Source organism: Eriocheir sinensis, chromosome 36, assembly GCF_024679095.1.
Source record: "Eriocheir sinensis breed Jianghai 21 chromosome 36, ASM2467909v1, whole genome shotgun sequence".
In the NCBI taxonomy this organism is placed as follows: domain Eukaryota; kingdom Metazoa; phylum Arthropoda; class Malacostraca; order Decapoda; family Varunidae; genus Eriocheir; species Eriocheir sinensis.
In genome coordinates this window covers 289,638-313,656 of record NC_066544.1, presented here as the reverse complement: position 1 = coordinate 313,656, position 24,019 = coordinate 289,638, and the positions used below count along the sequence as shown (strand labels likewise).

Sequence of the window (24,019 nt, the reverse complement as noted above, 5' to 3'; positions counted from 1 at the left end):
AAAAAAGTTTAGAAGAGTGGCCAAACGAGAGGTCAATTTCTGGAGGAGAGGTGTCTTGATACTCTCCTCTTGAAAGAGTTCAAGTCATAGGTAGGAAGAAATAAAGATGAAGGAAGATTATTCCATAGTTTACAATGTAAGGGATGATGCTAGTTAAATCTTGCATAAAGGAATTGGACAGTATAGGGATGAGCTTGAGTAGAAAGTCGTGTGTAGCGGTTGCCGCGGAAAGGGGGGAGGCATGCAGTTAGCAAGTTCAGAAGAGCAGTCAGCGTGAAAATATCGATAGAAGATAGAAAGAGATGCAACATGGCGGCGAAATTTAAGAGGTAAAAGACTGTCAGTATGAAGAGGAGAGTTGACGATACGAAGAGCCTTAAAAATACTACTCTGTCCAAGAGTGCTGTGTGTGTGGAGCCCCCCCACACGTGAGATGCATACTCCATACAAAGGCTGACAAGGTCCCTTGGTGGGGCCTACCGCCTGGTGGTCGGCCCCAGCCCGTTGTGGTGCATGCAAGTGTTTATAGTGGCGCCAGTTTGCTTGGCTCATGCTGCCCCCTCGGAGTTCATCTTTGATCTTCTATTCGGAAAAAAACTAGAGTCCGCGCTGATAGACGGTCTTCAGGAGAGCATGTGGGTAGTCTTGGGCTACCCGGTAATGACTGAAAAATTGCCAGCTTGTTTGTCGCGGTGGGGACGACGCGAACCTGCGTCTCCTTGAACTTTTTTTTACCATTGCCAAAAGAGCTTGAACTATTCTTTCAATCATTGTAAATTACCTGTTTTTCTTTGGGACTTGTAACCTTTACACTTCAATACAATACTTGAAACTATTGTTAATAAAAAATGTATTTAATCATTCTCGCTGTTTTATTTATTGGTAAACGAGAGAAAATATTTGACTATTGGAAACTTCTCCTCATTCAAATCTTTCTTGATAAAACTTAAAAAATAAATTATATTACAATATTTGCTGAGAATCTGCTTAGGGTGTATCAGTCTCGCAATCGACGAAATTTATCAAGTAACATTTTAGGGCATTTAGCAACTAGACAGAAACGTACCAACACTAGGACTATTGGGTAGCATCCACTGTTTGGGTCTCTGTGAGGTCACTGGCTTTCGTTCTCAGCATCTTGTACTCCACGACCAACTGACTGATGACTGTTCAGTGGGGTGGATCAATACCTTGCGTGGACGCCTGCTGCTATCAGGAGGGTGGGTAGGTCAAAGGTGATGACGTTTAAGGCCAGGAGTTGAGGACGGAGTTTAACACTATTGGAGTGGAAGCTAGTGACTGACGGAGATCAAACAATGGATGCTACGGTTTCTGTCTAGATGCTATACACCCTAATGTTTTTGATAATTTTTTGTTGAAGGCGGTACTCAGAAAAATAGTGATTTATATTTTTTTTTACGTCTTGATTTTGCAAGGATTTCGTGCAAGAAAGATTTTCAGTGGGGAGAAACTCTCAGTAGTCATATATTTCCTCTCGTTTACCAACAAATAAAACAATGAGAATGATCAACTATATTTTTATTAACAATAGTATCACTTACTGAAGTGTAATTGTTACAAGTCCCAGAGAAACACAGGCAATTTACGATAATTGAAAGAATAGTTCAAGCTTCTTGGGCGCAAAGACGTAGTCGGTAGTGACATCTGGTAATGATGAATATGCCCCATTGCGGTGCTCTCACCTGGAGGATCTTGGCTGGTGATCCACTACCTGATCAGGCCGTGGTGATATACACGCACACAAAGAGATACAGTAGTTAGCATCGACTGGGCAGCCACCTTTCGTCCGTACCCCTAGCAATAAATAGGTACAGGGTTTCAGTTGGCGGTTGTCTCTGCCTCCCGGGTTTGTGGGGGGAGTAAAGTTCAGAGCGTGATCAAACTATGATGAATTGCACACACAGACACACACACACACAAACCAAATTTCCAAACCCTCTCTACTAGACTTTTGTTACCTTTGAGTCTCGGTTCCTTAATTGTTCGGCCTTATCAGTAGCCTTCATCTTCCCTTCATTAATTACTCTTTCAAAATCTTTTTCATTTCTCTTTACCATGCTAGATATAATCCCATCTCAAACGCTACTTGCACTATCAAACTCGTCTTGTTTTCCTACCCTCACTCTTACCCTTCCTCATTTTCTAACTACTTATTTCATCTAACTCCTATCTTCACTATATGTATCCTCTCCTTCCTCTTTCACTCATTTCATAAGTCGTTTCTTCATCCCCTTGTGACTCATTCGTTCCTTTTTTCCCTTCTTTCCCTCCTTTCCTCTTCCATTTCCAATCACTTTCTTTCCTTTCACTCACCAGGATGAGGGAACATACGGGGACGATGAAGGATACTAGCATCCCTCGCTCCACGGACATCCAGCAGTACCGTCTCGTCTCATATCCTTCAGGGTTCACCACGTAGGATATCTGACGGATGAAAAGAGAGAGGCGTTAATTTTTTATTTAATGGAAAAATAGGGGAGAAGGAAGGATCTCTGTAAAATATAGCTGGAAAAGATGGAGACAAATGTAAAAGAAAAGGTTATGTTCAATAAGATAGAAATGAAGTAAAATGTAGGACCGTTAGATGGACTTACAAAAAAACAACAATAGTAATTTAAAAAGTATAAGTAACGTTCGGAACATGCACTTTTAGCCCCACGTTGCCGCAGTGCACATCTCCGCATAATCAGCCCTTGAGCCTGGTACACAGGGCCAGTGCAACATCTGAGTTATCATTGTGTACCTTTCCCATGTTTCCCCAGGTACCCATTTATCGACCATCACAAGGGAGGATGAACAGCTGGGTGAGCTAAATGTTCGGTGTTAAGCACGCTTGCCACTGAGTTGGAAGGACGCACTAGAAAGTAGAAAGTAGGAGATATATGGTTGTATATAAATTATGAAGAAACAAACAAAGGATAATATAAAAGAAGGAAAGAAGAAAAAGTAAAAATATGCAGAACTAGTAAAAAAAGTTAAAATAGTTATTGCTCTAAAATAGTGAAAAAATAAGAAATGAAAAGGCAGTCGAAGTATATCCGCTAAAATAAATGAAGGAATAAATTTAAGAAAGAAGAAAACTGAAAGATGAAACAATATGGCAAATAGAGAAAAATCTCTCTCTCTCTCTCTCTCTCTCTCTCTCTCTCTCTCTCTCTCTCTCTCTCTCTCTCTCTCTCTCAATGGCATAAAATTCAAATGTAGATAGGTAAATTCAGACTGCACCAATTTTTTCTTCACCAACGTTGTAGTGCGAGAATGGAATAAGCTCCCATCTTCAGTGGTCCAGTGTAACACGATTGACTCCTTTAAAAACAAGCTCGAGCGTCACTTCCTTGAACTTAATATTAACTAGAGTAGAAATGCAACGTTTTGGAGCCATCTGATTAATGTAGAATCACTTAGGTTTAAGGACAGGCCACCTAGTCTGGACCATGGGGTCTGTGTGGTCTGATTTTCTGTGTAAATCTCTCTCTCTCTCTCTCTCTCTCTCTCTCTCTCTCTCTCTCTCTCTCTCTCTCTCTCTCTCTCTCTCTCTCTCTCTCTCTGAAAGAGTACCCTTTAATATATCATAAATATCTTAATGTTCGCCATGATATTTTATTCTCATTATTCTCCTATGTGTTATAGCTTTTGCATTTAAGGACTATAGGCAAAAATGTGTGTGTGTGTGTGTGTGTGTGTGTGTGTGAGAGAGAGAGAGAGAGAGAGAGAGAGAGAGAGAGAGAGAGAGAGAGAGAGAGAGAGAGAGAGAGAGAGAGAGAGAGAGAGAGAGAGATTCTGTCTGTCTTTGTGTATATATGTTTGAGTATGTTTGTGTGTGTGGGGAGGGGGTGTAATAATAATTTGTTTCTTTAGGAATTGCAGCCGGTAAGCTGAAAATATACACATTATGAATACATTTTCGGAGTACAATAAAAAGAACAATATGAAAGGGGTATGGGCAATTGGTGGTCAAAATTATCGGTGGGAATATTGTGATGATGGTTGAAGGGGGGAGGTGAGGTGGTGGATTGCAGTGTGGTGGTGCGGGAGGGGGTGGGAAAGGCATTCTTCTCCGGGTGGCTGGTAGGTGTTAGTCCCAGGTCATCCCAAGGTCAAAACGCTGGGTCAGGTGGCAGTCAATGGCGTGGGTGCAGGTAGAAGAGGTATTGGCTGTCACTCCGATTATGGATTTAGCGGTGACATGCTATTCCCTGCAACCAGCGAGACAGGATGGGGAGAGTCGTTACTTTCCGCCTGACAGTAGTATACCGTGGGAACATCTGTACAGCCTTTATGGTGAGCGGCGTGCATCTCGGCCCACCTGAGTGACACGGCCTCAACACTACTGCATCTGAACAAACCTCTCCCAGCAGCAGGATGGGCGGGCTGGTGTACCTGGGGGAGCCTAGGGGTGTCGGAGGGACGGGATGGAAGGCCGCGTCGGCGACACACTCGGCCATTGCTACTCCTCAGTGTCCTTATGTTGTCCAGTAAATAAAGGGTCAAGGTTCAACAAAATTGCTTTATTTATTTTTCAAATGAATTGGGTTGGAAATGAGCTCTATTGGTCAGGATTAAAAATCTACCAAGATCTGCGTGGTGCTAATACCCTAAATTCACGAAAACCAAGATGGCCGCCATCAGTTCTGCCGAGATCCAAAAAGTGCCATAACTTTCTTGTTATTAAGGCTAGAAATGCAAATAAAATGTCTAAACCGATGTTTTTGATGTCAAGAAAGTCATTTCTGGTAGAGGATTTAAGCTAATTCTTACACATTTAGAGATGTAGCACCTTTTTTCCAAATTTGTTCTGCAAAAATTGTAAAATATGTCCATGTATGCATCAGATTTCTTTGCAAGTGAAGCATGGAATTTGTGTGGCATTGTGTTCCAAATGGCGTGATTGTAAATGTTCTACTTTTTCCATAGGTTGCATGTGCATGTAGCATAATGTATGGTGGAGGGAAGTAGAAGTAGCTGATAGAACCATGGCCTGTGTCATCTGCGGACATATGATAGATCTTCACAAGTCAAGTGAATATGTCAAGTTAACTGAGAAAGGTTGTGCTGGAATCAACAAAGCTAATCATGACCGAGACTTGGACATACCTGATATTGTATTCTCTGAGCAAGATGACATTCTGGTGCATAAGATATATAGAAGTAGACACACAAACCCGAAATCTGTCAAAACTGCCCCAAAACGCAAAACTTCTCAGTTGGCTGTAACCAAACATAATCTGAGATCTGGAGAGTGTTTTTGACTTCAGAACACATTGTCTCTTCTGCGGGGCGTTTGTGGAACAGTCACTTGCCCAGAAGAATCCAAACAAGGCCAATTATAAGTATAGTCATGTGATGACACTTGGCTTTCAACAGAACATACTTACTCACTGTCACAGCAGGCAAGATGACTGGGCTACACAAGTAAAATCACGTCTGTCTGCTGTGAACGACCTCCCTGCAGAAGAAGCCCTCTACCATCACACATGTAAGGACTTGTTCCTGAAAGGAAAAGACTTCCCTGGTTTCTCATCACAAGAAGGAGCTACATATTCCGGGAAAAGAAGAAGAGTCGGTCGCCCAAGATCTACTTTAAAGGTTAATCCTCTGCAGTATGCCTTTGAATACCTGGAGGAAAATGATGATGAAACAATAACACTTAAAGAATTACATCAACACATGGTTACAAGTTGCGGGCTAGATGAAGATGTATATACCCAAGTGCAGTTAAAACGAGAACTGGAGAAACATTATGGTTCAAGGGTAACAATAACAACAGTCAGACAACTTCCAAATATTGTTGCTCTTACATCAAACGTCAAATCCATAATTCAAGAGGCACATGACAGAGCTCTTGAGCTGAATGAAGTCTCTGATACGGACAGGCTAATTGAAAGTGTTGGCAAGTACATCAGAACAGAGATCAAGTCCATGGAGCATCATTATAACAATTACCCTACCACGGCGGGCATGGGTTCTGTAGATGCAAATGTCACATACCTGCCTCACTCACTGCAGTTACTCCTAGGCAACATAATCAAGAGCAAGAATGCGAAGTTAAAAATGGACTCTATAGGCCAGTCGATCATGCAGTCAACGTGCCCTCGATCATTTCTCCCACCGCTCCAAGTTGGTCTGAGCGTGACACTGGATCACAAGTACGGTCACCGTGACTTGGTGGATATGATCAGCAAACTTGGCTCTGCTACAACACTACTCCAGTGATCACCTTAGACCAGCAGTTGTGATGGATTGCCTACATAGTCATCGAAGCCCAGCCAAGAGCCAGTCCCCTGCACCAGATCATCCTCATCCTGGGTGGATTCCACACAGAGATGAGCTTCCTGGGATCCATCGGTAGTCTGATGGCTGGTTCTGGCTTGAAGGAGGTGATGTCCCAGGTGTATGCCGAAGGCTGTATGGACCAAATGCTTTCTGGGAAGGCCGTGGCACGTGCTGTCAGGGCTCATCTTCTGGTGGACTCTGCTCTGAACACCATCGCTACAGCACAGATGCTCAGTACCCCGTGTCTTCAGTGAGGAATCAAGCTCAGAAGATCGGGTGGAAGGTAATCTTTCCCGTTTTTTTTTTTTTTTTAACATGATGCAAATACATGTACCTTGCATGTTCTATATGTTTTATATGTTGTTACCTCGAGCATATACTTGAGAAGTGTTGTCCTGTGTTTACTTCAGGGAGGCGTGTTTCTGATTCTGAAGCAGTTGAATCAGACATAGATGTACAGGTACATGATGACCAGCCAGACAAGGTGGATGAGTGTGAAGATGATGATGAGCGTGCAGCTAGTGTCTGTAGGTAACCACGTAGTGTAACTCTGACTTGTAGTGTCTGTAGATTACTCCCTCTAGTCATGCACTAATTCAAATTAATAGTAATGGTGATGCATATTCATTCTCATGTGTAATATACATGGTGCTTGTGGTGTTGGTATATGTGGTGGTGGTTTTATCTTTCAGCTGACCAGAGCAGTGCAGAAGTTCTGACAACAGTAGATCAGCTTGTCAAACAAGTTTTCGGAAAATTTCCTGACACTGGACAAAGCCCTGTCATCTGATTCCATATTACAACTCAAAGCAGCTTTTGCAGAATGGCGTGGATCTCTCGGTGAACACCGCACAGTCAAGCTCTGGCTCATGTACATGACACTAGTTGCTATCCTCCGTACGTTCATCACGGCTGGTCGCACAGGTAACTGGCAGTTATACTTGCAAGCTCTGCAGCAAATGCTGCCCTACCTGGCTGCTTCAGGACACTACAACTACACGAAATCCCTTGTCCTGTATTTGAACAAGATGGAGAAGCTGCAGGATACTCATCCTCATGTATAAAGGAAGTTTGTTGATGGATTATTTGGCCTGAGAAGAACTAACAACTACTGGGCAGGAATATACAGCGACCTATATATTGAACAAGTCCTCATGAGGAACGTTAAGGCAGCTGGTGGTCTGACAAGAGGTCGGGGGTTTGCAGAGTCGACTAGTCTCATATGGTTGATCTCTGCCCCAGCGTGTGCAGAGGCCAACTGGGCCATGCGAGAGTTGACTGGCCTTCAGGACACCAGTGGTGCAAATGTCCACAAGGACAGGTCAGCGGCTAGGATGACCAGAGATGCCAAGGATGTGCAGACATTCTGCATTACTTCAATGAACGGAAACCCTTCTCCCAGGATTCAAAGGAGCTGCGAAGTCCGCCATCTGGAGTCATAGCTGACAAAACTGTTAATGCAGACAAAGCAGAGTCAATTGGTCAAGCCATAGTCCAATCTGTGTACAGCAAATCGGTTGCAGAGTACAAGATCCGCCTGAAGGATCAGGTCACCACACTGACCTTCTTCACCTACATCACTGTTGATGGAGAATGTCTGGAGATCGACCCCAGACAGCTGTTCCAGCGCCTTGTTGTGGCTGTTACAGGGACTGTTGACACACAAGGCTTAATCCCATATGAGTTGTCATCTTACCCTACATCTCTGTTTGATAACAGTCTCCTGGTGCGTCTGCCTGACAAAGCCAGTCTGCAGGCAGGCCTGGTGAAGAAGGTACCATCGTGTGTAGTGAGTCACTGCCCAGATGATGTCGTGTATGTCCTTGATGGTGGTGCACTCTTGCAACGACTGCCGTGGCCCAACCAGACAATATACGCCAATCTGTCCAGTTTGTATGTGCAATATGTACGAAGCCACTACAATCATGCTGTTGTGGTGTTTGATGGGTATGGAATTGGTCCCTCGACCAAGGATAAAGCACACCAGAGACGTGCAAGCTCACGCAACATCGGTGCAGAAGTCAATTTCAAGCCAGAGATGCATCTGACCATGATGAAGGCATTCCTCACAAACCCTAAGAACAAACAGAAGTTCCTGTATTTCACTGGCAGTGAGCTGGAGAAAGCTGGTATTGAAGTCCACCACAGTGCTGGTGATGCAGATTATGACATTGTGTCAACAGCATGTACCGTGGCCAAGAGGAGATCTGTGACTGTTGTTGGGGACAACACAGACCTGCTGGTCCTGCTGCTGCACCATCTCGGTCCCAGCCATCATGTTATCTTCCTGCAGCCAGCCAGCAAGATTATCAACATCCAAACCCTGCAAGCTCATCCTTGCAGCTTCCTTGCTCTTCCTACATGCAGTCACAGGATGAAATAGTGTGTCTAAGCCATACGGCATAGGGACGGTTATGGCAATGGGCAAATGTAACCAAATCAAGAACCATGCCAGCGCATTCATGAAGCCAAATCAGAGCCATGACGATGTTAAAAGGCATGGTCAGGCTGCTCTAGAAGTATTGTACAGCTGTCAGCCTGGAAATAGCCTTGACTTTGAGAGAGTAGCCAGGTTCAGCAGCAAGGTGGCATCCATATCGGTGTATCTGCCCCCTGAATCCCTCCCACCCACCTGTGACGCAGCCAGATACCACAGCTACCGAGTGTATCACCAGGTTCAGACCTGGCTGGGCAACGGTCTTGATCCAACCAAGTGGGTCTGACTGCTCTACACAGGCCAGAATGCAGAGAAGCTCTAGATAGTAAAGATGCAGAGGGATCCTGCTCCAGCATCCTTGCTAAAGCTTGTGAAATGCAACTGCCAAGGCAAGTGTGACAAAAATACCTGCTCCTGTCGTAAGAATGGACTGTTGTGTAGCTTGGCTTGTGGTCACTGCAAAGGAATCACCTGCACCAATACCGCGGTGGACATGTGAAGCAGAGCCTTTGGATGATTACGCTGACTGCTAGACTCAGTCTAGGTCTGATGTATTAACTTAAAATTAATATAATATAATAATGAATAGTTAAGATCATACTGCATAACCTACACAAGTGGTTTAGTAGACACTAAACAAGGTACACTGTCTGGATTATCTGTTTTTATGATATATATAAATATATATATATATATATATATAGATATATATATATATATATATATATATATATATATATATATATATATATATATATATATATATATATATGCTTTAATTGGTAGGTTATTTGTCTCAACTAGCTCACTTATAAAGGTTGACGTCTTAACATAAATGTGATGTGGATATCTAGTATATACGTAGATGACTCACTTAGCACCAGTGTCCAGTCAGTAGGACGGCATATGACAATATGATATACAATGTATAGAATATACTAATGACGCAAATGGGGGAAATATAGGCACATTAAGATTATTTTGGTGAAAGGTACAATTGAAACTGTTTAGTCTTGTCAAGTTTCGATTGAAGGTGTATATATTCTATCGATAATACCCTTAATTTTCATGTTTATGGTTATGTATGGTTCATTTCAGCATAAACACTTATTTCTTCTGTATTTTTTTATTCAACAAAAATAGTTACTTGTACCAGGATTTTCAAGTCATGAATAGGTGTTTCAGTTCTCAAGCAAGTTTATTAACCTAGTTGCTGACACATTTGCACACGCAATGTGGCAGATATATTCATCATCATATTTTAGATATTTTCTGTCTGTTATTGTTAAATCTAGCCAACTTAACGTGACACAATGGTCCTGCAAAGACCTGAAACGCAAGTTAATACACATTTGGTGCTTTGTAAGCTTCATAAAAATGCCATTATTCATTTATGAATTACATTGTTACATTATTTTCGCACAAATTTGAGAATTATAGTACTATAATCTCAAAAATGATTAGAAATTAGGCACTAACATTAGCAGAAATGACTGTCTTGATATACAAAACATAGTTTTAGACACTTTTTTTGGCTTTCGGCGGAATCGGTGGCGGCCATCTTGGATTTTCGTAAATTTAGAGTATTAGCACCAAGCAGATCTTGGTAGATTTTTTATCCTGGCTAGTAGAGCTAATTTCCAACCCATTTCAATTGAAAAACTAAATAAAGCAATTTGTTGAACCTAGGTGTTTTTTTAGCTTTATTTACTGGACTAATGGCACCACAAGTACACTGCACTCACTGACTGTCACCATGATTTTACTTAATGTCACAAAAAATGCCCCTTGCTATGTTGGGTTTCTGCTGATATTGGAGGAGGAGAAGCGAGGGAGAACCAACAGGCTGACCCGGGGGCTGCTCTGCAGAGCCCCGTGACCCAAGTCGATCTCGGTGAGGTTTGGCCCACAAGTGTGTGTGTGTGTGTGTGTGTGTGTGTGTGTGTGTGTGTCAATCATCTATGGGTCGTGTCAGTCAGTCAGTCAGTCCAGTACAGCCCGGGAGGGAGAGAAGTCTACTGGGCATAAGAGCCCCACTTCAATCCCCAAGGTAACCTGTTTTTAATGCAAGCAGGCAGAACATATCAAGTGTGCTAAGTGGTAGGCGATTGAAAATGCTAAATCAGTGGCACTGGTTGTTGGGTCCGGCCAGGTGGACGAGAGAAGCCTGGAGGGTGGTGAGGGCGACTGCATGCCTCCGTATTGTCTGGGAGGTAGCCTAGGAAGTACTTCACCGGAGCGGGCCAGTAACGACTCGCGGCTGACATCACCACCGGAGAAGCTGCCTCAGGACTGGTGTAAGCCATTCATGTGCTAGGGTAAGATGAAGATTGAGGGCGTCAGTTACCCAGTTACTGTGTTTCGGGACACATGTGCACTGCAGTTGGTGTGCAGGAATGTGACTGGGAGGCTGTTAGCACGGGGAGGTATGCGCTGTGTCGGGGTATGAACTCAATGGACTCCTACGACTGCGTTCATGTCGAGCTCAATTGTCCTATTGTGACAGCGGCAGCTCAAGTGGCAGTGGCTGATGTTTTGCCAGTGGAAGGGGTAGATTTCCTGTTGGGAAATGACTTGGCGGGAGAGAAGGTGTTCCCTTCACCCTCAGACCCTGTCGGTGTCTCAGAGGAAACCTTTGAAGCCTCTGCCACCGGCGGGAGCGAGGACTTGAGGATGGAACCCCCACTCCCGGTCTGTGCCATTACACGTTTTATGGCCAAGCTGAAGGGTGCTATTGAGGAGGAGCAAAAGGAAGCTTTCCCTGACCAGTACACCGGAGGTGGCGCTAAGGTTAACCCACCTCCAAGTCATGATGCTGGGGCCGACTGTGGATACACAGGGAGAGCGTCTGACGTCCAGGTTGCTATCGAGGAGGAGGAAGAGGAAGCTTCCCCTGCTCAGTACAATAGAGGGCGCACCAAGGGAGAGGGCGTTTTGTCGCCAGATGTCACGACTAGTCCCTTACCTTTTAACCCGTTATCCACTATAGAGCTAGCCTTAGTCGGTTCGGTTGAGCTGTGTGGTAAGCAGCAGGAGGATGCTTCATAGCAGCCCTAGCTTGTTTGCTAGAGTGGGGGAGAAGAGGAGTATAGGGGGCGGTAAGAAGCATTTTATGCTCGTTGCTAATGTTTTGCATCGGCAGTGGGCCCGCGAGGACACCGAGGCAGACATATGGGTGGGTGATGTGGTACAGGTTGTTGTTCCTGAGGAGTACTGGGAGTCTTTACTGCAGCTAGCACACGAGGGTCGTTTGGCGGGTCACCTTGGTGTGAAGAAGACCGTGCAACGTCTGAGGCAAATTTTTTTGTGGCCTAACATGACAGCACAGGTAGCTGCCTACACCAGGGTGTGCCACACTTGTTAGTTGGTTGGCAAGCCGAATTAGGTGATTCCCGTGGCCCCCCTAGTCCCTATCCCAGTTGTGGAACCTCCCTTTACTAGAGTGAAATTGACATAGTGAGGTTTCTTCCCCCTTCGTCGGCAGGAAACAAGTATTTCCTTACCATCATGGATGTCACCACTCGGTATCCTGAGGCAATACCCATGAGAAGCATGCATGCCAAGTCAGTGGTTAAACATTTTATTTGTTTTTTTACTCACTTTGGGTTACCTAAGGAGTTGTAATCAGATCGGGGAGTCAATTATACTTGCCATTTGTTCAAGCGGATGTTGGCTGACTTGGGGATTTATCATGTGTTGTCCAGTACTTACCACCCGCAATCGCTGGGTGCGTTAGAGAGACATCACCACACGCTGAAAACGATGTTGCGTGCCTTCTGCTCTGATAGTGGCAAGGACTGGGATATGGCGGTGCCGTTTGTATTGTTTGCAGTTAGAGAAGAACTGTCTGAGTAGCTTGGGTTCTCGCCTAAAGAACCGGTGTTTGGCCATCGGGTGCGGGGTCTGGAGCGACGCCGCGCGGTGTCAGGCCGAACCACAGCTCGACTTTGTTCGTCGAACCCGAGGGGTACTATATTGAGCCCTAGAGTTGGTTTGTAAGCAGTTAGTTGGGGCTTAGGTTAGAACGAAGGCCTACTATGACCGAAAGGCCCAGGTTAGAGTTTAGAGCCAGGAGAAGAGGTGTTAGATCTGCTGCCTTTACAAGGGAAACCGTTAGCTGCCCGGTTCAGTACCCGGTCAGTACCTAGTAGAAAGGAGGGTGAGAGAACTGAACTACCTAGTTGCTACCCCAGACAGTCGCAAGGACTTTCAGTTATGCCACATAATTATGTTGAAGCTACACTACCGTCCTGCCAGTCTCCAGAAGAGGCTGGCTGCAGACGCCACCTACCCGCAGGGAGGTGAGCAGGAGGGCGAGGGAGTTGGTGGTTCTGAGTGCCCGAGTTGTGTCCTGGCGCAGCCTCCGTCTACATAGAGGGCGAGGCACTTCCAGAGACACTAGTGCAAGCGCCTCCTTCTACCCGGTAGTAGGTAGTCAAGAAGGTGAAGGAGGTGACAGGGTTGATTGCATGAGTAGTGTCCCGTGGGAGCAACCTCAGGTTAGCGGGATAGGCACGGCCGGTGACACTAATGCAGGCGCCACTCTAGTCTTGACACTCGGTGCTGACAGGGACACTAGTGTCAGTTCCTCCTTAGACCTGGAAGTCGGTGTAGAAAAAGGGACAGGGGGAGGACCCAGGTTTCGATGCAGTCATACCAGCTGGGTTGTGGGAAGGAAATAGCCTAATTGCCCTCAGGAATAAGCTTAACCATCTTGCACTAGAGAGACAAGAAGAGTTTGGTAGTCGATTAGGCAAGTACTCGCGAGTCTTTGGTAAAGCTCCTGGTTTGACTACATGGCCCACACATGATATTGACGTTAGGGACGCCAAGCCTGTGATACTCCCGCCAAATAGGCTCAATCCCCTAAAACAAAAGTCTTTGGAGGAGATAAAGCATATGTTGGACCACGATTTCAATTAAGTGGGGGTACAGTGAGTGGAGTTCACCTGTTACCCTTCAGCCCAAACCTGACGGCAGGATCATATTATGTGTTGACTTATGGAAAACCAATTTCCTGTCAAGGACCGATACCTACCCTCTACCCAGAGTTGATGATTCAATGGACATGATTGGGGCGGCGACCCTCATCACTAAACGACCTGGTGAAAGGTTACTGGCAGGTACCACTGACGGAACGCGCCAAGCAGGTTACTACTTTCGTGGTTAATGGCGCGGTATACCAGTGTCAGGTGATGTCTTACGGTCTGAAGACTGTCCTTGCCACTTTTCAGAGGTTTATGGACCCGGTAATAGAGGGGGTAGAAAACTGTACCGTGTACATCGATGATGTAGTGTTCGCCATCTGTTGGGAGGAGCATGTTGACCACGTGGGGAAGCTTATTAGGTGCTTGGATAAGGCTGGATTGGTGGTTAATTTGCAAAAGTGTGAATTCGTACAGGCCAGAGTACAGTATTTGGGGTACGTTGTGGGACACGGCCAGGTGTACTCCCCTAGGGCCAAGGTGGAGGCTATCAACACCTTAACCGCGGCCCACTGTCGACGCGCTCGCCAGCGATTTCTGGGTATGATCGGTTATTACCGGCGTTTCATTCCAGACTACTCCACGGTGTTGATCCCCCTTACCGATCTATTGCGGAAAAAAAACAAGAAGTGGGAGTGGTCAGCCGCCTGTGAACTTGCGTTCACCACTGTCAAATTGTGGCTCTGCCAGCACCCTATCCTGCGGGCACCCGACTTCAATAGACGGTTTGTGCTCGCAGTGGATACTAGCTAGGTGGGAGCAGGGGCTGTGTTAATGCAGCAGGGAGAGAACGAGATGGAACACCCAGTCTCCTATTTTTCCAAGAAGTTTAACTCAGCCCAGAAGAACTATTCTGTTGTGGAGAAGGAGCTGTTAGCCATTCTTCTAGCGCTGTAACATTTCACTGTTTACCTTCCATCTTATGGACTAGTTATCAAGGTCTACTCCGACCATTATCCTTTGCAATTTTTGGACAAGTTTAAATACAAGAACTAGCAGCTCGAGCCATCCGTTGGAATTTGTTGCTGCAGGAGTACAACTTAGATGTGAAACACATTAGAGAAGTAGATAATGTTATTGCCGACTGCCTATCTTGGGAAGGGTCGTGATCGTAAGGGCTGCGGTAATTTTGTCCCATGGTTAATTTTTTTCCAATGGGAAAGGGCGTGTGATTCCGTCTGTGTTTTTGCAAAGTCCTGGGCGATAGGCGAGAATATGAGAGTGAGTGAGGGAATGGGACTCCACCCTTCGCGGAGCCTCTTAACCGGGGGGGGGGAAGCAAGTGGTTGGTGGATCTTGCAGCGCGTACGACCAATGTGTCGTACCGTTTGATGCACTAGGTGGGACGGGGAGGCAGCTTGGTTGATAGGATGTGTAATATTGTCTAGTTGGTGTCCTGGGTAAAGCTACGGTTACACTAGTCACTGTTACCCCTGGGCTGGAAGCCAGCCGTAGGCCTGGTTTACAACGCAAGTGGTCACACAGAAGCCTGCCCAGTCCAGCCGCCTGCGCTCTTCCGCCAAGCCCAGATGTATACAAAGCACGACAACCATGGGTATGGGAAGCAAGGAGGACTGCGCCTATATTGTTGAGGCCCTCCAGGAGGCTACATATGCCCTCTTGTGGCCATGAAATTGATTTTTTCTAGGGATACCATGGCTCGACGAAAGCCTGTGTCTGTTTGCATCTGGTTTCGAAGTCAAGCGAGTGTGAAGATGCTGTTTTATTAATTTGTGTGCCGTTAGTGATCATTAATTATACTGAAAAACTAATAATTTCATTATGTAATATAATATTTATATATTTTATTATATAGGATAATTTGGTTTTAGTTTATGTTTAAATACTACAGTATCTCAGTACCTCTGCTGCGCACCACCGTTGCCAGATTGTCGTACTCAGTCCATAGTATTTACCGGGTTTTGGCGCCATTTATTGCCAAGAAACATCAGGAATTAACTATTTTAACGATAATTATAAGTGAGTCTCCTTATTGGGGCCCACGAGACAGTTTTTGGGTCAGAAGTCGGGAAATATAAGAGGCTGAGTAAGACAATCTGGCAACTTTGCACGGTGCGCCCAGCCATGCCACTGGGAGAGCAACGATCCAGCGAGTCCACTCAAATTTACCCATGACTGGGCGATTTTGGCTGGGCAGGGTGCCCAGCCCAGCCAAAATCGACCAGCCCAGGGGTAGCAGTGACTAGTGTAACCGCGTCTTTAGTGGGAAGATGGTAGCGCCGGGAACGAGCATGGAATTTGAGTGCGCTCCATGAGTACCTGGCAACAACCTCTTGCACGACGCCAGCGAGAGTGAGAGGTTCGTGGTAGCCGGTGTGGCGTCTTCTGCCATCCAGTATCGTGAGACAATCCAACCCTGATCTGCGCATGAGCGGAACCCGATGTTTACAAACATAGAGTGTTGATATTGTAGTTTGTCCAGGCAAGGTGGCGACAAGACAGCATGGCAGATTTTATGGGATACGTACAAGGGGTGTAGGTTATCTCATTTTTCACATTTACCGATATACAAAGGGTGTAGGTTATCTCATTTATCACATTTACTGACATACAAGGGATGTGGGTTATCTCATTTATCACATTTACTGACATACAAGGGGTGTGGGTTATCTCATTTATCCATACAAGGGGTGCAGGTTATTTTTTTTATCACATTTACCGACATACAAGGGCTGCAGGTTATCTATTTTATCATATTTACTGACATACAAGGGGTGCAGGAAGAAATTTTCATATTTCAAGCAATTTTTTAATTCAAGACATACGTCATCATTTACTTTTAAAAATATAAAAAAATAAACTTAGGTGGGACGGATCACAATAGGCAGTCGACAAAAGATACGGTACTGCGTTGGAATTCATCCATCCTCTGTTTGTAAACCAAGCCCCCGCATGCGCTTATCAGGATGGTATGTCTCACGACACGGGATGGCAGAAGACGCCACGCCGGGGCAGGGATCCACAAACATACTCACTAACTACGAACTAACATAACTACGCACTATTGATTTAGCGACCGAAGTTAACTTCAGATCCACAAAGCAACCCTTACATTATAGTTAAAGGCAGCTAAGCCGCTGATTGGTTGATGACGTCATTGGCCTTGCAGCGAATCACAAGCATGTTTACAAAACCGTCAGCCAATCGTAGCAAGCCCCTCCAGCTGCTGGTTCAAAACACCCGTTCTCTTTTCTCATTTTTTCTTCCTTTTAAGGCAAACTGTACTAAATCGTAATCTAAGAACTTAATTATCTCGTAGTTCGCTGCACATTTACGCCAAGGTAACTCTGCTGTTCGATGTCTTGTTACCTTAGAACATGCTTAACGGGAAGAAAAAGAAGATAAGGAGGAGCTTGAGGCAGGAAGAAAGCAAATTAAAAATAATATGGCACAAAATATCGAGGCAGACAGGAACCAAGGACGGAAGGAAAGAACGAGGGGCTCATGGGCTGTCACCCGACAAAGATCCATGGTCCCTCTACGAAGAGACAAATGTAGAGATGGATGGATGAATGGATGAGGTGGTAGGGAGATGAAGGAGGAGGAAGGTCTGGCAATCCCCCGGCCTGGCGTCAGCGTTGCCATACCGCCCACACTTATCATTATGCCTCTCAATGTGTGTATATCTCATCACTTTACAAAAAAATGGGCTTCTCCTACTCGCAAAGTTATATTTCAAGTTGAAAAACGCGATTTATAAGCATTTATACGGAAATATGACCATATTGTTAGTGTTTACTACACCTCCGAGGCAGTAGTTATTTCACAATAAATTTAGTGTCACACAGCGCGACGAAAAGCTAATTTAGTGTCACACAGCGCGACGAAAAGCTTTGTGGATCGCGCGCTAAACCTGTGACGTCATCGATTAGTTGGTAGTTATTACCGCGCGAGCTCTGTGGATCGCAATGTTCCCAAAACACGCACTAAGGGCCCAAAACTACGCACTAAGCCTTTGTGGATCCCACCCCGGGGGGGAATCTGGAGCTGCCGTGTGTTGGCCATTCGGCCTCTTGCAGTTTCCCTATGAGTTAGACGGAGATAATTATATCCACCCACTCTTTCCCTCTACAGACCAATGATTCAATGTAAATCATTACTGATGGAAGTCAGTGTGCGTGCTAAAACAATGAGTTTGAAAGAAAAACATGATCACATTGTTTTTAAAGAACGGCAGTAGGGCTACAACCTTGGTTCATTCCAGTATGTATATAGAAAGGTTAAACACATACATATCTTTAAAAAAAAAAAAGTTATGTAAAAAGGTTGACATTTTGAATTATATATTTAAACTTTATTATGTTTCTATGGCTGTAGTACCATTACGATTAGTCGAGTGATCAGCACATGGGTCTTATGTTCTTGATAGCATAGGTTCAAATTTTGCCATTGGCTGGCAATTGATAGTAACAGTAGTGTCCACAGATACCTGCCTGTTTCTTGTTTATCCTGTTCCACTTTAAACCATGACTGGCCAATCTTTGAAGAGGTAGCATAACCTTGAAGTGCCACTAATAAACCTTTGTCCATTCTTCTGATGTGATCCTTTTTTTTTTCCACCCGCCTATAGCGCCTGTAGTCTTTCTTAGGGGCCTGGCGGTCGGCCCAGGCCCGTCATGGTGCAGGCATTTTTTTTATTGTGGCGCCATTTATTATTGGCTCATGCTGCCCCCCAGAACTCATTCTTGATTCACTTGGATGGTTTAGCAGGCCTTAGCTATGACTAACATCTGAGAAACAGGGAATTTTTAGATTTTTAGTGTGGCAACACATTGACAAATGTTTTAGTATGGACTGAACATCAAAGATATATTTGGAAAATGGGTGCTTGTAGATCTTGACATTACGTCTGTCAAGAGTCTCCAGTTGTATCCTCTCCCCCATCCCTCCTGAAAATATTACTCTTGTCAGGCAATATGAGTGAAGCCTTCCATCGAAGCTGGCGTGCAGACATAATGTCAATGCTTAGATTCACTGTCCTTATAGCACTGAAAATAATTCAATTACATGCACATATTTTATTATTTAGAATTGTGATTAATTGTGATTAAATATTTTTGCATGTATTTTCAGACACAAAAAGTGAAAATTGCTGCACAAAATAGTCTGTCGTCTGTGCCGGGAGGCAAGGCATCTCAGAGCCCAGGCTGTTACAACTCCTGGACAGTTTTTGCCCAGAGCCAGCAATTTTTTAGATCCAATAGGTGTGGATTTTTTCTAAGGTCAGGTTCAAAATGCTGCAAGATGCCAAGATCTAAGCCTAGTAGGAGATATGACTTACAAGAGAGGAGGTTTGCTCTGGCTTTATACTATCAAAGTCCAAATGCTAATAGATTTCTAAGCACAGTATTTCACCTGCCTTCAGTTTCAACACTTCACTCATGACTCAGGGGTATTTCAGTAAATGTTGGCTGGAGCAAACAGACTCTGACAGCCCTACAGCAAAGAACACAGGTGTCATGATTTCATCATTCAAGGAGTGGCCTGTGGCCGCGGGGGCCCCCGCCATTTTGATTGAGAGACCGGGAAGAAACACTTGAAGGCGGGAACGCGCGCTATTTCAAATCATTTCGTTAATATTGCCAACGCTGAACTATGTGTGGGATGCACGACCCACTATGACCAATGGCATGTGTTAAGTTATTAATAAATAATAATTCCATGGTCGTTAGGGAGTTTTAGAGTAAGTGTTGCACAGAAAACGAGATACCGTATGGCGAGAGCTGGCATCTTGACCGCGGAACCCGGCCTGAGCATTGTGGGACGGCCGCCATCTTCCAAGTCATCTTCCTCCGAGACTTCGCCGCGAGCACACGTCCCTCACCGTCCTTCCACAACACGTTCTCCATCGTGGGGTTTTCCTGTCTGTAGTATCCACAATTCCAGAGTGATTGTATACTCAGGTCTAGGGAAGCCCGTGGGAGGAAGGAGGGCACGGCACGTTGCAGTGAGAGGAACGAAAAGAGGCCAAAAGGACTCCAGGCACGGACCACGAGGAAGACCAGGTGTGGCTTGGCTTCTTCCCACCTGCAGCTAAGTAATCTAATTCCTAGGATGTTTTAGCATAGCTACTAGGTTGCTGTGTGCTTGGTGTTAATTAATTATTCTTAATTTCCAGCGAGTGTCTCTGTTGTCTTCAATAAACTTAAGAGCACGTTTATCTGGCTTTTGCTTACCCTATGAGAGATGTGATTGGTCAGATATTTAAATAATAATAAGGAATAGAGTGGCTGTGAGTCTGATAACTCAATTTTCAGTTATTTTATTTTATATTTTTTATTGCTGAGAATTTACGGGATTTTCGGAAGTCCAGACCCTTCAAGAACCCCACATAAAATGATGCCCGAACAGGGGCTGACCTCACACTCCATAGGCGAAGTATTGGCTGTTAGGCTCGTAGTATTATCTCGCAAGATGTCTACATCACAGTGGAAAGAGGAAGCGGAAGTGTTAGGGTACAATGCTAAGGAAGCCAGAGAATATATAATCAAAGAGCAAGAGAAAGCGAGAGAGCAAGAACGAGAGCAGCATCAGCTAGAATTACGGATACTAGAAGCTGAGAGAGAACGAGAAAAGGAAGCCCATGCAGTAAAAATGGCCGATCTAGCGGGAAATAATGGGAATGGTAATAACTCTCAGAGTAATTAAGTAGTTTCTCTAAAGCTAAAGCTTAATCATTTCAAACAAGGAGATAAGATAGAGATTTTCGTAGCGCGTTCTGAGGAAGCCGCTAACTTAATGCAATATGACGAGGTCACCATGCGTGTGCAATTCATGAGTCTTTTTGAAGGTAAAGCTTTGGAGGTGATTCATAGATTGGATAATAACTCTCGTGAGTATAAAGATATGAAGGAGGCATTATTGGCAGCTTATGGAATGTCTGTAGATGATTTGAAGAATCAGTTCTCCTCTGCCTCCATAAATGATGATGAGACAGCAATTAAATTTGCTCAAGAAAGACGGTGCTGATGAGACAGTTGAAGGTGTGAAGGACCTAATCTTCCGTGCGCAGTACGTAAAATCCTGCCCAGATGAATTAGTCACGAGGCTCAAAATAGACAAGGTGAGGAAATTAGAAGTTATGAAAGAAATGGCTAATTCCTATTTTGAGGCCTACAGTAGGACGAAAAGGCCTGTGGTTAAAAGCAATAATATGCCGAGTGAAGTCCCTTGAAAGATTGGTTCAGGGGTCGCCACCCCCTTGGTGCGATCCGCCAAAAGTAACCAACATTATTCACCGCGCCCGATGACTGGAAGTTATGGGTCGCGACCGTATCAGGGTAATAAGTGGCACAAAAATCCTGCAGTAAGACAAGAAAGTGCCCCGCAGCATGGTAATTATGGTAGAAATCAGGGTTCGACACCACATGTGCCTCCCGTGGACGGCCAGTCTCGCGATGCGGCGCAGAATCCATGACTAGTGGCCGGGACCGCCACAAATCAGTACGATGAGCGGTTGAATTTGAGTAAAGGTTGGGTAGGAGACGGAGAGGTCACGGTGATGAGAGATAGTGGTTCTACCATCTGTACACTGAGGCACAGCTTAGCTAGGAGCCATGAATTCACAGGCAAACGTAGTAAAATATGGCTGTTGAATAGCGCGCCAGTGATAGCTCCTGAAGTCAAGATACAAGTCAAGTCACCCTATTACACAGGCTGGATCATGGCGGTGACACTCGAACCACCGCTCTATGATTTACTGATTGGCAACATTTCCGGAGTTACTAACGGGGTAAGTAAAAATGCAGTCACTCAAACACCTAACGCGGTGTTGGATCCAGAGGATTTTGGAGAAGGTGAAAGGGTGGAAGGAGAAGGTGAGCCTCAGATGGGTGCAGCAGTAGTGACCCGAGCAGCTGCTAAGCGTAAGAGTACTGTTAGGCCTCTCACGGTTACATCTCTTGGAGATCTAACTAACAGCGAGGACGTAAGGAAGGAGGTGGAGAGAGACGACACCCTGCACGGCGTACGCAAACGTTTGCAGGAAAACAGTGTCGTACAGCTGAACGAGAACCGCGTCAGTTTTATCAAGCAGCGTGGCTTGATTTATAGGCAGATTATCTCTCCCTTGGGTGAAAGGAAATTGCAGTTAGTTGTGCCTGCGAGATACAGAGAGGCTGTTCTCAAGTTAGGTCACAGCACTACTCTAGGCGGACACATGGGAAGAACCAAGACACTGGCTCGCGTACAAGCACATTTTTATTGGCCAGGGATAGGCCAGGACGTAGCTAGATATGTGAGGTCGTGCGATGTGTGTCAAAAGACTATAGATAGGGGTAGGGTAAAGCCTGCACCCTTACAGCCACTGCCCATAATTGACTCTCCCTTTGAAAGAGTAGCGGTAGATCTAGTAGGGCCAATAGAGCCCCGAGCCAGCGACGGCTCCCGGTATATTCTTACGCTTGTAGATTTTGCCACGCGTTGGGCGGAAGCGGTGCCGCTGAAGAATATTGAAACGCAAACTGTGGCTGAAGCTCTCATGACTATATTTTGCCGAGTAGGTATACCCAGACAAATACTGAGTGATCGGGGTACTCAGTTCACCTCAGGGATGATGGAGGAAGTATTACGTCTGCTAGCGTGCAAAGGGTTACATACCACGCCCTACCATCCCATGGGGAATGGATTGTGTGAACGTTTTAACGGCACACTTAAGAAAATGCTTAAACGCATGGCTGCCGAACAACCCAAGGAATATAAGAACATAAGAACACATGAGTCTACAAGAGGCCGGTAGGGCTGTACTAGGCAGCTCCTTTGACCCTAAGCTCCCGTGTATCTAACCCCACCTAATATCGCTGTCCATGAATTTATCTAGTCTATTTTTGAATGTGACAATTGTATTGGCACTCACCACATGACTGCTAAGCCCATTCCATTCATCCACCACCCTGTTAGTAAACCAATTTTTGCCTCTGTCCCTGTTGAATCTGAATTTATCCAGTTTAAACCCATTACTTCGTGTCCTACCCGGTTCTCTTACCAACAAAACCTTATGAATGTCTCCCTTATTAAAGCTCTTCATCCATTTATAAACCTCGATCATGTCTCCACGCACCCTTCGCCTTTCTAGAGAATGCAAGTTTAACTGTTTGAGTCTTTCCTCGTATGGCAAGTTTCTCAACCCCTGAATCATCTTAGTCATCCTCCTCTGCACCGATTCTAACATTTTGATATCCATTCTATAGTAAGGTGACCAGAACTGAACCGCATAGTCAAGATGAGGTCTAACTAATGCTAAATATAGTTTGAGGAAGACTTCGGGGCTTCTGTTGCTTACGCTCCTTGAAATAAATCCCAGTACCCTATTAGCTCGATTTCTAGCTTGAATGCATTGTGCCCTTGGACGGAGATCAGAGCTCACTAAGACCCCTAAATCCCTCTCGCACCCAGACCTGCTTATGAGAGTGTCATTTAAGCAATAGTTATGTGAGGGGTTGTTCCTACCTACACTCAGAATACTGCACTTCCCTACATTGAACTCCATCTGCCATTTATCCGCCCAGTCATACAATCTGTTGAGTTCACCTTGGAGAATACTAGGGTCCTGATCCGACTCAATTACTCTACCGATCTTGGTATCATCTGCAAATTTACTAACATCACTACTAATTCCTGTATCTAAGTCATTGATATAAATAATAAACAAAAGGGGACCTAATACCGAACCTTGTGGGACCCCACTCGTAACACATCCCCAGTCAGATCTTTTACCATTGATTTGCACTCTTTGCTTCCTATTGCTAAGCCACGCCTTGACCCAGTTCAAAACTTTACCCTCTACTCCGTGAGCCTGTAATTTAAGCAACAGTCGTTGGTGAGGAACTTTGTCAAACGCTTTACTAAAATCAAGATAGATTACATCATAATTTTCATCTCTGTCAACCGCCTCAAATACTTTATTGTAGAAGGACAAGAGATTGGTGAGGCATGACCTACCTTTTGTGAACCCATGCTGCGAGTCGTGAATTAAGCTATGTTTCTCTAAATGCTCCCGAATGTTCCTGGCTAATATGGACTCCAGCATCTTGCCTATAACCGATGTTAAGCTAATTGGGCGATAGTTTGAAGCAACCGACCTGTCCCCCTTTTTAAAAATCGGCGTCACATTAGCTACTTTCCATAGGCTCGGCACACAGCCAGTATTAACGACATCTTAAAGATGTCGGTTAGTGGGTCACTGAGTACATCACCTAATTCCTTTAATACCCTCGGAAATATCCCGTCAGGACCTGGCGACTTGTTCTTCTTAAGCTTATCTATCTCATCCTGAACTACTTGC

General features: G+C 44.9%; 1 protein-coding gene across 1 annotated transcript in view; it reads right to left on the bottom strand.

The window, feature by feature from the left end:
* LOC127007598 (uncharacterized) overlaps positions 1-24,019 on the bottom strand; it is a 221,191-nt gene that overhangs the window by 157,918 nt on the left and 39,254 nt on the right. The window contains exon 3 of the mRNA XM_050878744.1: positions 2,335-2,445. Within this exon, the coding sequence (XP_050734701.1) occupies positions 2,335-2,445 (111 nt within the window). The remainder of the gene's footprint in view (positions 1-2,334; positions 2,446-24,019) is intronic.